This window comes from Festucalex cinctus, chromosome 6, assembly GCF_051991245.1.
Source record: "Festucalex cinctus isolate MCC-2025b chromosome 6, RoL_Fcin_1.0, whole genome shotgun sequence".
Classification (NCBI taxonomy): Eukaryota; Metazoa; Chordata; class Actinopteri; order Syngnathiformes; family Syngnathidae; genus Festucalex; species Festucalex cinctus.
Window position 1 is genome coordinate 21,780,350 of NC_135416.1, and position 12,232 is coordinate 21,792,581.

General features: G+C 40.6%; 1 protein-coding gene across 2 annotated transcripts in view; it reads right to left on the minus strand.

The window, feature by feature from the left end:
• LOC144020227 (uncharacterized) overlaps positions 1–12,232 on the minus strand; it is a 60,763-nt gene extending 48,531 nt beyond the window's left edge. Inside the window, exons 1-2 of one of the 2 annotated variants that reach the window (XM_077523494.1) lie at positions 11,950–12,098; positions 1,398–3,061 (exon numbers count right to left, since the gene is read on the minus strand). In XM_077523494.1, coding sequence (XP_077379620.1) covers positions 1,398–2,723 — 1,326 coding nt within the window. In that variant the 5' untranslated portion in view covers positions 2,724–3,061; positions 11,950–12,098. Of the gene's footprint in view, positions 1–1,397; positions 3,062–11,949 lie in introns of both variants that reach the window. The other variant, XM_077523495.1, reaches the window with a different exon arrangement.

Sequence of the window (12,232 nt, forward strand, 5' to 3'; positions counted from 1 at the left end):
TTAACAATTATCATTAGAACTTAGCTAAGTTTCATTATTCATAAACCTGTTGTTAAAGCGATACTGGACTCATTGCGCCATTTTTAGCAGTAAAAGGTTATTTTGTCTGTAATTAATGTGGTAACGTCATTTTTCATGCACAATTAGTACCTTTAAAAAGTATTTTTTCTACTTGCTGTCGACTGAAGATATCACCTGTGCGGAGGAAGTAGTTAAAACTCATTCACTGCCTTTGACAAGTATACTTGTCAATTGTATTTTTTAGAGCGGTGCTAAATGGGGGCGAATCTGAGCATGCTCCACTGTAAATATCAAACTTGGAAACAACTTTACTGATGCCCAACCACCGGTAGATGACATCATTGCCCCATTTTATAGGAAATAAACACAGTTTCAGAGTCCATGGGAGAAATGGCTGTATTTTGGCAAACCTACATTTTTCTGCTGTCAATTATAAAAGAACGGGACGGGACAAAAAGTAGGGAGTCTATTCTGTTATTTGGTAGATTCGGTTTATATATAATTATTGAATGTAATATCACGTGAGTATTGGAAATGTAAAAATTTTCTATAATGACTGGCAGTGAATGAGTTAATGACCAATCATAGCTCAGTGTGCTGACCAAACCCAGAAAACAGGTGAGCCGTGATTGCCCGTTACCTACTTCCTCAGCACAGGTGATATCTTCAGTTGACAGCAAGTAGAAAAAATACTTTTTAAAGGTATTAATTGGGCATGAAAAAATAAAGAAGTTATCTAATTCATTCTAGACAAAATATGAACTTTTCACAGCTGAAAATTGTTCAATGAGTAAAGTATCCCTTTAACTCATTCACTGCCTTTGACAAGTGTACTTGTCAATTATATATTTTTTAGAGCGGGGATAATGGTCGAGAATCTGATTATGCTCCACTGTAAATGTCAAACTTGGAAACAACTTTGCTGATGTCCAACCTCTGGTAGATGACATTATTGCCCCATTTTATACGAAATAAACATAAATTCAGAGTCCATGGGAGAAATGGCTGTATTTTGGAAAACCTACATTTTGCTACTGTCAATTCTAAAAGAATCGGACGATTTCTTTCTGCGACCATTTCTTTCTGCAACCTCTTTCTGTCAGAAGCTGTATCAAAGCCTTCTATATGCAGTATCATAAAAAAAAATAAAAATAAAAAAATAAATAAATAAACGGATATAGGTTTTGGGGAGTGCAGGACAACGTATTAAAAAACATGTTTATACGTTTTTGGGTTTGAATGAGTTAAGTGTACCTTATAGTTGTGAAAATACAGTACATATTACACATATACATACATGGTACAAAGGTAAGACTTCATTAACATATTACTTTAAGAAAACCCTTACACATTGATAAGGGCATGGTTACACTTACCTTATCATGATCACACTGAATGTGGCACAGGGAGCAGGAATGAGGAAACACTTTTGGAATTCTGCCAAAGAAATCACTTGTGAAGGTGGGGTCAGGCAACTTCTTGCTGATGCTGTGTCCACTTGTGCCAGAGGAAGACGAAATAGACCGTCTTGAGTACACCTTCCGACTCGATTCTGATGGCCTTTGCTTGGATCCGTTGTGCCTGTAGTCTTTGTCAACGATACGAGATTTAGATGGTTGATCTTCCTTAAAAGGTGAAAGACTTCTCTTGTGATGGTCACCACATGTCCTACGATAGTCCCGGTCTCCATGCTTACTCGATTCCATGTGTATCAAGCGTCTTTGACGTTTTTCTACCTTTTCTACTTCTGGAGCAGATGCAGTTGATGGGTACATTTGTACCACTCTTTCATTTGAAAGTTTCTCTCTTTTCAAACTTTCTTTGGTTGTATTTTCCTTAGCCCGACTGGCATGGCCATAGTCAATGACTTTGCCTGCTGTCTTTGTAACCATAAGAAGACTGGGTACTTCAGATGTGCAGGTATCTATCAGTTGGGAAGTGTTTGAAGGAGGAAGGACTTTGCCATGAATGTTGTGTGCCATTGTATTTTGGCTGTCTGACTTGTTGATCTGTATGTTGCGGAGTATAAAAGGTAAAGTATCAGGGGTCAGCTGATCATCTGGGTAGTGACTCAGCACTTCAAGGTCATCATTTGAGAGTCCAAAGCTCGCCAAGATACTTCCTGCACTTTCAGGCGTATACAAACCCTGACCATCCACAACACTATGGGGTTGTTGGGCTTGGGATGAGGATGAGCCACTTGAAACCCAGCTCGGAACGGCTGGTCCAGTTAGCTTGCTGTTGGCCTGCTGGTGAAGCCCTTGGAGTTGCTGAGAGCGATAGGTGCATGCAGATGCAGAATTGCCAAACAATTTAGTTGGAGGTTGAAAGTTTGACCAGTCTGCACATTGACGGCTGCTGGTTTGACTATCACAGGTCAGTGTTGTTGGGCTAGAACTGTAGCCTCCATGTTGACTGACTACAGACACTGTGCCTTGGTTACGATGTTGATTTGGCTGACTTGTGTGATCAGTGAGTCGGCGGTCCGTGTCCCTGGCACCACGAATAGCCAGAGCTGACTCCAGCTCATCAGGAAGTTGGGTGGGGCGAGGAAATGGGAAGCCAGACCGCATGTTCGAGCCAGGAGAATTATGTTGATTTGGAGGTTGTTGATGATGACGACGATGACCAGTCCTTGGTGTGTTAGAGAACGACTGTGGGCCTTGTGACTGGGGGTTATGGCGATACATAGCAGCAGGCATATACTGTATTGCTGTGTAGTTTTGAGTTTTGGTTTTTTTAGTATCACAGTCTATTGAGAAAATTCAGAAGGATCCGTCAAGGTGCTAATTCAGCAATCAACCTGTTGTGGCTGTGAGAGCCATACGCCAACCATTGTCATCACAGGGTAGGAAAGCTATCCATGAAAAATGTACCCATGAATGTCAATCTGATGTTAAGTGTAATCACTGGAGTGACATCAGCAGCAGGTCCAATGTGAAAAGGATTCCTCTGGTAACCTTGGTGCCGGAGAAGGTTGAAATGGACTCCAAATGAAGGGTGCGTGCAAGATGCAAATTATTCTGTATGCACAGCGTGGCTGTGAGATGAAAAGCAGAAATATACTATTATAGATAGACAGGTATTAATTCTTATCAAAGAAACTGAGATTAATTCTCTTTTTAATTATATCTTTTGTAAGAATCATTTCTTCTTGAACCACAAAAATAATGATGCGCCGGCCCGGTAAATTGCAAGCACTTGGGGTAAGGTAAAGTGTGGCTATTTTGAAGAAACTAGAATCTACAACATGTTTTCAGTTATTTCACTTTTTTTTTGTTAAATACATAACTCCACGTGTTCATTCATTCTTAGTTCTGATGCCTTCAGTGAGAATCTACATCAGGGGTGGCGAGATCCGGTCAAGACTTGGTTTTAGAGTTTAGGTTAGAATTGGGTTATGGTTAGGGTTAGGGTTAGGTTTTCGCCATTGAAATGAATGGGAATTGGCAGACGAAGAAATTGGGACGCGTTTTTTGGCCGTTTTCGTGGTTACGGCTGACTCGGGCCTTATGGTCATAATACACATGGACGGAAAATTGACGTCCAAAAAAAAAAAGAAAAAAGGAATTTGACGTCCAAGTTACCGAGTGGGACGTCCAAAAAAAAATAAAAAATAGGGGTGGGGGTGGGGGGTGGGTTGCAATGTGTAATGCATTAAAAATGCTCTTGGGGGCGCCATTGTATAAGAAATCAACTTGTTCGACTTTTTCCACTGGCAGGTGTATCTCGGGAACGGAGGTTCGCACAGCGACAAGCCATATACCGTTGGAAAGGTCTAAAAATCCTAAAAAAGTGAACATTTCATTTCAGGGGACCTTTAAGTACTGTTGTTTATGTTTAACACATTTAAAACATCATAAATCATCCTATTTCTACGAAGTACTGTCTCAAATGTTCTCCAATTTTGATATTGTAAATGTATAGGATCGTATGCCCAGTAATCTTGGCTATCCAGTACTATATACAGATCAGAGCTGCTGCTTTCGTGGCGTAGAAGAAGAACATTTAACAGGAGAAGCAGAGTATCTTTCAAGTGAACACAAAAAAAGCTCAAGGGAAACAACCTACGGTCGCATTTTGTTTCGCGACTTGTGCAAAATACACATAATGGAAGGTCAGACTCGATTTCTGTTTTTCAGTGTCCAATTTTAATCAAGAAACGGTCTCAATGGAGACAGCAACATTGCCTACCCATGACGAAGGAGGACCGGGCCTTCGACATGTGAATATGTGATGGGTTGTGTGTGTGAAAATCTCGAAACAGTGGCCGTTTCTCAATATCAAGAACACAGAGTACGTTCTTGTGACGTAACAAGTTGGGTCTTGGTAAGCCCGGTCTCAAGAACATACTTCCCAAGCCCGCATATCTTGCTGCCGTATTTCCGTAATTCATCGCAGTTATAGTGACTAGCTTTCAATTAATTTGTACTACTCTTTTGATGTTTCAAAATGTGTTTGTACAACATACATCATACATCAACATACGATTAAAAACCTTACTTACGTCCTTGTGATTTCGTGAGACGTCATCAATGGTGGCCCAAGTACTGTTCCGATCTAAAGTATGCATGAGCTAATACCACGAAGAATTTACGGATGTCGTTATTTTTTGCTAGCTTAAACCAAGGATGCATCGGTTGGTGCTTGGTGAAGGCTTGGCTGTGAATAGATCCCAAGATGCATTTCATACTTCAAAGAACAAATGGCAGCGTTGGAGCATCATGTTTGTTCTTCTTTCATTTCCGGCAGAGCAGGGTATGTGCGTTCATTGCTGCCCCCCACCAGCATTTGAATTTCCTCCCCTTTTTATCAGTGTAAATAGGCAGACATCGGTGAGTGGACAACTTTGAGGTATTTTTATTATTAATTTCAATATTTAATATTATTTAATCATTATTTTATACCGCTGTGTAGGTATAAAATTAAAGCGGAAATATAGGACTGTCTCAGAAAATTTGAATATTGTGATAAAGTCCATTATTTTATGTAATGCAATTAAATAAGCAAAAATGCCATACATTCTGGATTACAATTCAACTGAAATATTGCAACCCTTTTATTGTTTTAATATTGCTGATTATTGCTTACAGCTTAAGAAAACTCAAATATCCTATCTCAAAATATTACAAAATTTCCTCAGACCAAGTAAAAGATAAATAAAGAAATAAAAATACCAAAAAATAAAAAAGCCATTATCAGCAATATTAAAACAATAAAAGGCTTGCAATATTTCAGTTAGCTTGTAATTAATCCAGAATGTATGGCATTATTGCTTATTTAATTGCATTACAGAAAATAATGGACTTTATCACAATATTCAAATTTTCTGAGACAGTCCTGTATTCAGGACTGACGCAGGTTGATACACACACACAGTAATATAACCAGCTCCGTGGTGCGTGAAATGACAAAATCACTATTTGCCAATTCGTTTGGAATTTACAGTCTTCTGAACTGGCTCGTGCCCATGATGTGGACTAGTAGCAAAGTAGCACGTAGAAATCAACATGTCCTCTTCACCAGTGTGGTTCTCCATGGCAGACGATCTAAACATTTTCAGCAAGGATTCTAAGAGGGGGAAAGAAGGCTTTTGCTCATCTGAAAATCCGTCATTGCGGCGAAGCCGTTTTGAACTAACGTGAAGCAGCAGCTCATGGTGCTAAGCTAACGGCGCTAAGCTAACAACCTAGCATGGCAGCAACAACAACAAGGCTAACCCCGGGTTTTCACCGGATGCGGTTGCGGTGCGGTCCGGCGACGCAAGCAATTAGATTCCATTCATTCGAATGGTGCAGTTTACACCTCTTGCGGGTGCGTTGCGTGTCGACTGCGGAAGGCCTGCGGCGTGCCGCAAGCCTTCCGCAAGGATAGACCTATTTTCTATTTTTGCCGGACGCCGCAGCGGTAGGCCTCCGGCAAATGGCAAGCTAGCACAAAACACATCGAGCGGGACAGGAAGACCGAGGCAGTTTCAAAATAAATTTCCGGTTACCTTTCAGAATAAAACACTCGCCAGCTCCTATTTCGCAAGTTTTTCAGCAAAACGTGACGTGGGCGTCGCCGGGCCATGTGCTCATTCACGGTTTAGACACCAGCGAACATGGACGAGGAGAGGTTTATATTGGAGGTGGAAAACCACAAAATAATATATGACACGGCACATCCTTTTTATAAGGACTGTAATGTATTGTGAGTTTGATGTTCGCGATTGCTTGTTGTGCCCGTCTCGCTTGCCGTACTGAGCGGCAGTTGGACGCGGAAGACAGAAATAAAGAGTGGACCCGCACTGACCCGACTGTCGTTATTAATATACTTTACAAGGACAACCAAAAAAAGGATGCTGCATGGAATCTCATAGCAGAAGAAGAAGAAAAGTTTAAATCAAAAGAAGTCCACCTCTCTATCTGCTTCTCTGTTGAGCACAGACTTTCTGTATGTTTGTCGTTGTGAAATGCCACATGATCGCGCGCGCGCGGTCCCGCGAGACACGTTGGGAAGTGGGCGGCGACGGAGCTGCCGGACCGCAGCTGTGCGGAGCCGGTGTGGATTGACAAAAAAATTTACCCGTCCGGAGCACGCAGTCAAGACGCACCGCACCGCAACCGCACCGCAACCGCATCCGGTGAAAACCCGGGGTCAAGCCATTAACGCCAAAGTTATGGCATTCATAGCGTGAGACAAGTTCAACCAGCCTTTTTCTGGAGCAGACCCGGGTTTTTGCAAGTTAACTCTGATTGCCACACGTTATAAAAACAAAACAAAAAAATCCACAGTGCCAGCCGCTTTTGAGCATTTTAACTCATCTTTCAAGGCAAAAAGAATATTGTTTGCCTTTACTACATATACAAAGTGGCTACTAAATTAAAGATCGCATTCCATTCATCGGAATTTTACTAATCATTATTAAACGTCTTTGGCAGTCAAAGAGTTAATAGCACATTTGGAGGAGAGCCACATTACATCCTCCCAAGCTGTCACCTCATCTAGTATGTGTCCCTTCACGCCTGTATAATGATGTAGGGCTGCTCGTTATGGAAAAAATTATAAAAATGATTATTTTGGTAATAATTGAAATCATGATTATTCAAAATGATTATTTTTTTGTTAAAAACAAGAAAATGTTTAAACAGTTGAAAATATTAAGACAAATAAATAAATACATAAATAATATGAAAGCTCATTTTGAACCAAACACAATTTATCATAATATATATTATTTATGTTACCAAAAGTTTGAAGTTGGGGTGCAGCGTGTGCAGTATGGCTTGTGGGGTGCAAGCTAGTTTTGACAGGGGCAGTTGGTGTAAGAACTCTTGGGCGTGCCCCAAAACAACTCAAGATTTATATTATTAGGGTTGCAGCTATCAAATATTTTGGTATTCGGATATCCTACTGAAAATTCTAGTGAATAATCAGGTATTTGGATAGAAATAAAAACATACCTGTACAGTATATAGCTTACTTTCTTGGTTAAAGAACAAGTTTAAATACAGAAGATAAAAATCACATTTGCATGTAATAATTAACATTAAAGGCGCAGTCTGCCGGTTTGACTCTGGAAAAGGAACTTTTTAAATAGAGGACTTAAACAAACAAACTACTTCTCAATTTACAGATCAGGGCTTGTCTTCATTTCTGGTGGTGATTTTGTCCTAAACCCCCACCCACCCCCAGCCTGTATTTTGCCAGTTTGTGTTTGTTTCGTAATCAGCGGTACATTTCGCACAGAAGCTTACATGTGTGAATGAGTGAGTGAAAAAAAAATAATAATCCGTGCGTGCTGTCAAATTGCTGCGGTAGTGACGTCACGCAGCTGGCAAATTTGCCCGGCCCCATTTGCGACACACCACCCCCCGCCCTGCGATCTTTCAACAGAAACATCCCGCTGTTTACAAAACAAACACAAAATGGCAAAATACAGGCTGGGGGGTGGGGGTTTAGGACAAAATCACCCCCAGAAATGAAGACAAGCCCTGATCTGTAAATTGAGCAGTAGTTTGTTTGTTTAAATCCTGTATTTAAAAAGTGCCTTTTCCAGAGTCAAACCGGCAGACTGCACCTTTAAGAACCAACTAGCTTTCATTTTTGTATAATCAACAAGCTTGTCAAGCTTGCAAACTATTTAACTATGAAACAGTGAGATTTTAGACAAATCTCTCCACATATATTTTATTTAATGGAACAAAAGTGACGTCAGATCCACAATAGCTTCAAAAACTTCAAACTTCAAAAATAGCGTTTTTTGTCGGTTAAATAAATAGCAAATTTGAGTAAGCCTGGTTTGTTATTAAAGGTTTGTATACTTAATATAAGTGCATAATAGGGTGCAATGTTTACCTGTTTCAATTTTTACACTTGATACTTGAAGATTGTTTACATTCAGTTAATGGTTCTCTATCTTGTTTGAATTTAATGATACTATAAAAAAAATTTGGGATGTTATTTTCCATTCGGTGTTATTATTCTGGATATGTAACTATAGTAGCTTATGATATAATCTCACCATAGCCTGAGCCTCAATGTATTGTTTTTATTGCCAAATTATTTGGTTGTGAAGCATGTAAGTCAAAGCTCACCCCCTTAGCACATTCACCAGAAGAGGGTGCCCTCCGCCTCGTACTTTTATTCAAATAGTGACATTATAGCATTAGCATTAGCATTAGCATATAGCATTATTGCATTGTTAAAACATTGATCAAATTACTTGTCTGAAACTAAACTGACTCACATTTGTAGTGTTTTCATGCATTAAAATGTATACAAAAATCGCAAATCTCAATATTGGTCTGAAAAATTGCAATTAGGTAATTAGTTTTTTTTCCAAAATCGTGCATAATATACATGCATGCCCCTCAACAAAATGTTACTCCATATGAAGGTGAAAGGTTTCACTTCGCTGGCGTTAAACTGCTCTTTTAGACGTCCGCACAAGTTGACTCGCGTTCACATTTATGACTCTGAATTTTTGGCTTTGGGAAACAAAGAATACATCCTTCATATGTGGACGGTTTTAGTGTCTGGAGTGGTTTCTGCAAGTTCCATAACAGCTGTGTCTACTCTGCATGTTGTTTTTCCGGAGATAAATGAGAACAAAACAAGCACTATTTGCATGGCTCATCAACAAGCGAGCTTCTTTGTGACCCACTTCCTTGTTTAAGCTGCTGAAGTCACGTGGCCTTGCGCTCTAAAAATAGCATTCGTGCGGTTCCCCATTGGAACAGTGCTTGGGCCGCGACTGATGACGTTTCAAGACATCACAAGGACGAAAGTACGGACAAGAATGTATATTGAGAAACGGCCAGTGTTCTATAAAACAAATGCGCATGCGTGACGATCCACAAACGCACTTTCAAAAACTAACAAGCAAAAGTCATGGAAAATGCACACACAAATTTTAAAAAGACGTGAAATTCGCGGATATATTTGTGCATCTGAAAAACACATGAAAATCAAGAAAATGTTTGTGGATCTAAAAAACGTGAAAATCCCGAATATGTTTGTGGATCTGAAAAACACGTGAAAATCGCGAAATATTTGTGGATGTAAAAAACACGTGAAAATCACTGATGTATTTGTGGATTCAAAAACACGTGAAAATCCCGAATTGTGTGACGTCACGTTTAACCCGGGATTTACACCGGATGCGGTTGCGGTGCAGCTGTGGTGCGGTGCGGTCCGGCGACGCAAGTAATTAGATTACATTCATTCGAATGGTGCAGTTTACACCGCTTGCGTGTGCGTTGCGTGTCGACTGCGTCTCAGCTGCGGCGTGCCGCAGCCCTTCCGTAAGGATAGACCTATTTTCTATTTTTGCCGGATGCCGCAGCGGTAGGCCTCCGGCAAATGGAAAGCTAGCACAAAACACATCGAGCGGGACAGGAAGACCGACGCAGTTTCAAAATAAATTTCCGGTTACCTTTCAAGATAAAACACTCGCCAGCTCCTATTTCGCAAGCATGTTAGCAAAACGTAATGTGGGCGTAGACGGGCCTGGAGTTTACGTGCGAGGTGCTCATTCACGGTTTAGACACCAGCAAACATGGACGAGGAGAGGTTTATATTGGAGGTAGAAAGCCACAAAATAATAAAAGTCCACCTCTCTTTCTGCTTCTCTGTTGAGCACAGACTTTCTGTGTGTTTGTTGTTGTTTTTAATGCCACATGATCGCGCGCGGTCACGCGAGACACAGCGGGAAGTGGTCGGCGACGGAGCTGCCGGACCGCAGCTGTGCGGAGCCGGTGTGGATTGGCCAAAAAAATGACGCGTCCGGAGCACGCAGTCAAGACGCACCGCACCGCACCGCAGCCGCACCGCACACGCAACCGGTGTAAATCCCGGGTAAGTGCGCCCCTTGCGGTGGAGGTGGAAGGCAGGGCGTCAATGCGAGTGAATTACAAAACAATTCAGGTCACACTGGTGACCTAGAAAATAGGTGAAACAGTTGATAAATCAGCAACCAATGCTATGGTGAACTTGTGCGCGGCCGACGGATGCTTAATGGCTCAAAGAGAGATGAGATTGTTCTTTCGGCTGCCAGCAGAGATTCTAAACCAGGCGGAAGACAGTGAGGAGTGAAAGACGAGCACGTGGCTAGCGCCAAACTAACGCAACTGCTTGCACCTCAAAAAAGGATGAGGGTATGCTCAGATCATTTTAAATCAGGTACTTTTTCTCTTTTTTCATATACAGTGGTTCATAACATTAACCTCTGATGGTAAATTCCAGGCAGACATGATGAATGTGCCATATTATCTTTAGTGAAACAATCATTCGTACTTTTGCATAAGTATTCAAGTAATTTTGAACAAAAAGTTAACGATTTAATACGATTATCACAACACTTTAACTCGGGCTTGATCTCTGCTGAGGAATGTGTTGTAAACATGCCGTCTGACTTCGATATACAGCAAGACATGTATATCCGGGCACTAGGGCTGGGCGATATGGCGAAAAAATAAAATCTCGATTTTTGCAGTCATTCAGGACGATTACGATTTTAATCTAATAAATTCAACAAATGTTTATTTAAAGGTTTCATTTATTCAAAAATAATTCCTGTGAAAAATGTTCAGACACCAGTAACGTATACTGATTCTAGATCAGTTTTAACAAAAATTTAACATCACAATTAAGTAGTTGGTAGCTATTGTAAACATGTCTTGTAAACCACCCATCCAGGATTCTGCCACTTGTGAACAATTGCAACACATAAAAGCATTTGGATGTAACAGAACATAAGAACAACAGCTTTTTTCAGTGATTCAATTTTTTTTTAAATGACGATGTATCTAATTAATTCGATTTATTGCCCAGCCCTACCGGGCACAAACGATTTAATGAATGACAATTACACCATGAAAGTCGTGATCGACGTACGGTTTCAGCCAAAAACAACATACCTTTAGCTTCCACTTCCACTTTGCCCTCTATTTTTTGTAGCTAGCGGCTACAAACGACTGGTGTCAATGAGTCGCAGTAATGTAGTGTCCTAGTCGGGACGTTTTTTTGACACTTGACATATTTCTCACTTTTAACGAAAACGCTCGCCGAAATCAAGCTCTCTACATTCATTTGTTATGGGAGGCTTGCCTTCCGGGAGGCGCAGCGAGAGCTAAGCAGTGACATCAGGTGGAAAGGTCTATTTGTGTGAATATTTTTGAGAAAAATCTCTCCACATATAACATAGGAGCTTAGTGCATCCGTAAAACTAAAACGCTATTCAAAGTGGAAACGAATGTATGAAAAAAAACGACACAATACAAAGGTTAATCGCAAAATGCTATCCAAGCCATAAAAAACACTGCGATCACAAAGCGGACATTTTAAACTGCGAACTCGGTGGGAATGGCTTTCATTCGATTCGGTGGTATTTTACACACACTTGAAACCACAGACTGAGTATCCACAAATTGAGTGTTCAAATACCTTTTCGTATTGAACAATGTCTGAGATGGTTGCCGTTACCAAATGAAAACTCGCAGCTTTTGTAAGACGGTCTTCATCCTCGTCCTCTGGTCCTCCAAGTTCTATTTCTTCTTCTACGTCTGCTTCCTCGTTTTCGTTTGACTCACTTGTAGTAGCCGAGTGCCGTTTTCGTGCATTTGAAAGTTCCCCAACGAGGGAGGACTTCATTTTTTGTTAACAACAGCTTCATTTCTCAACAAATGAAACAAAAATTGTTGGCACTTTTATCTCTTGCACATTTTGT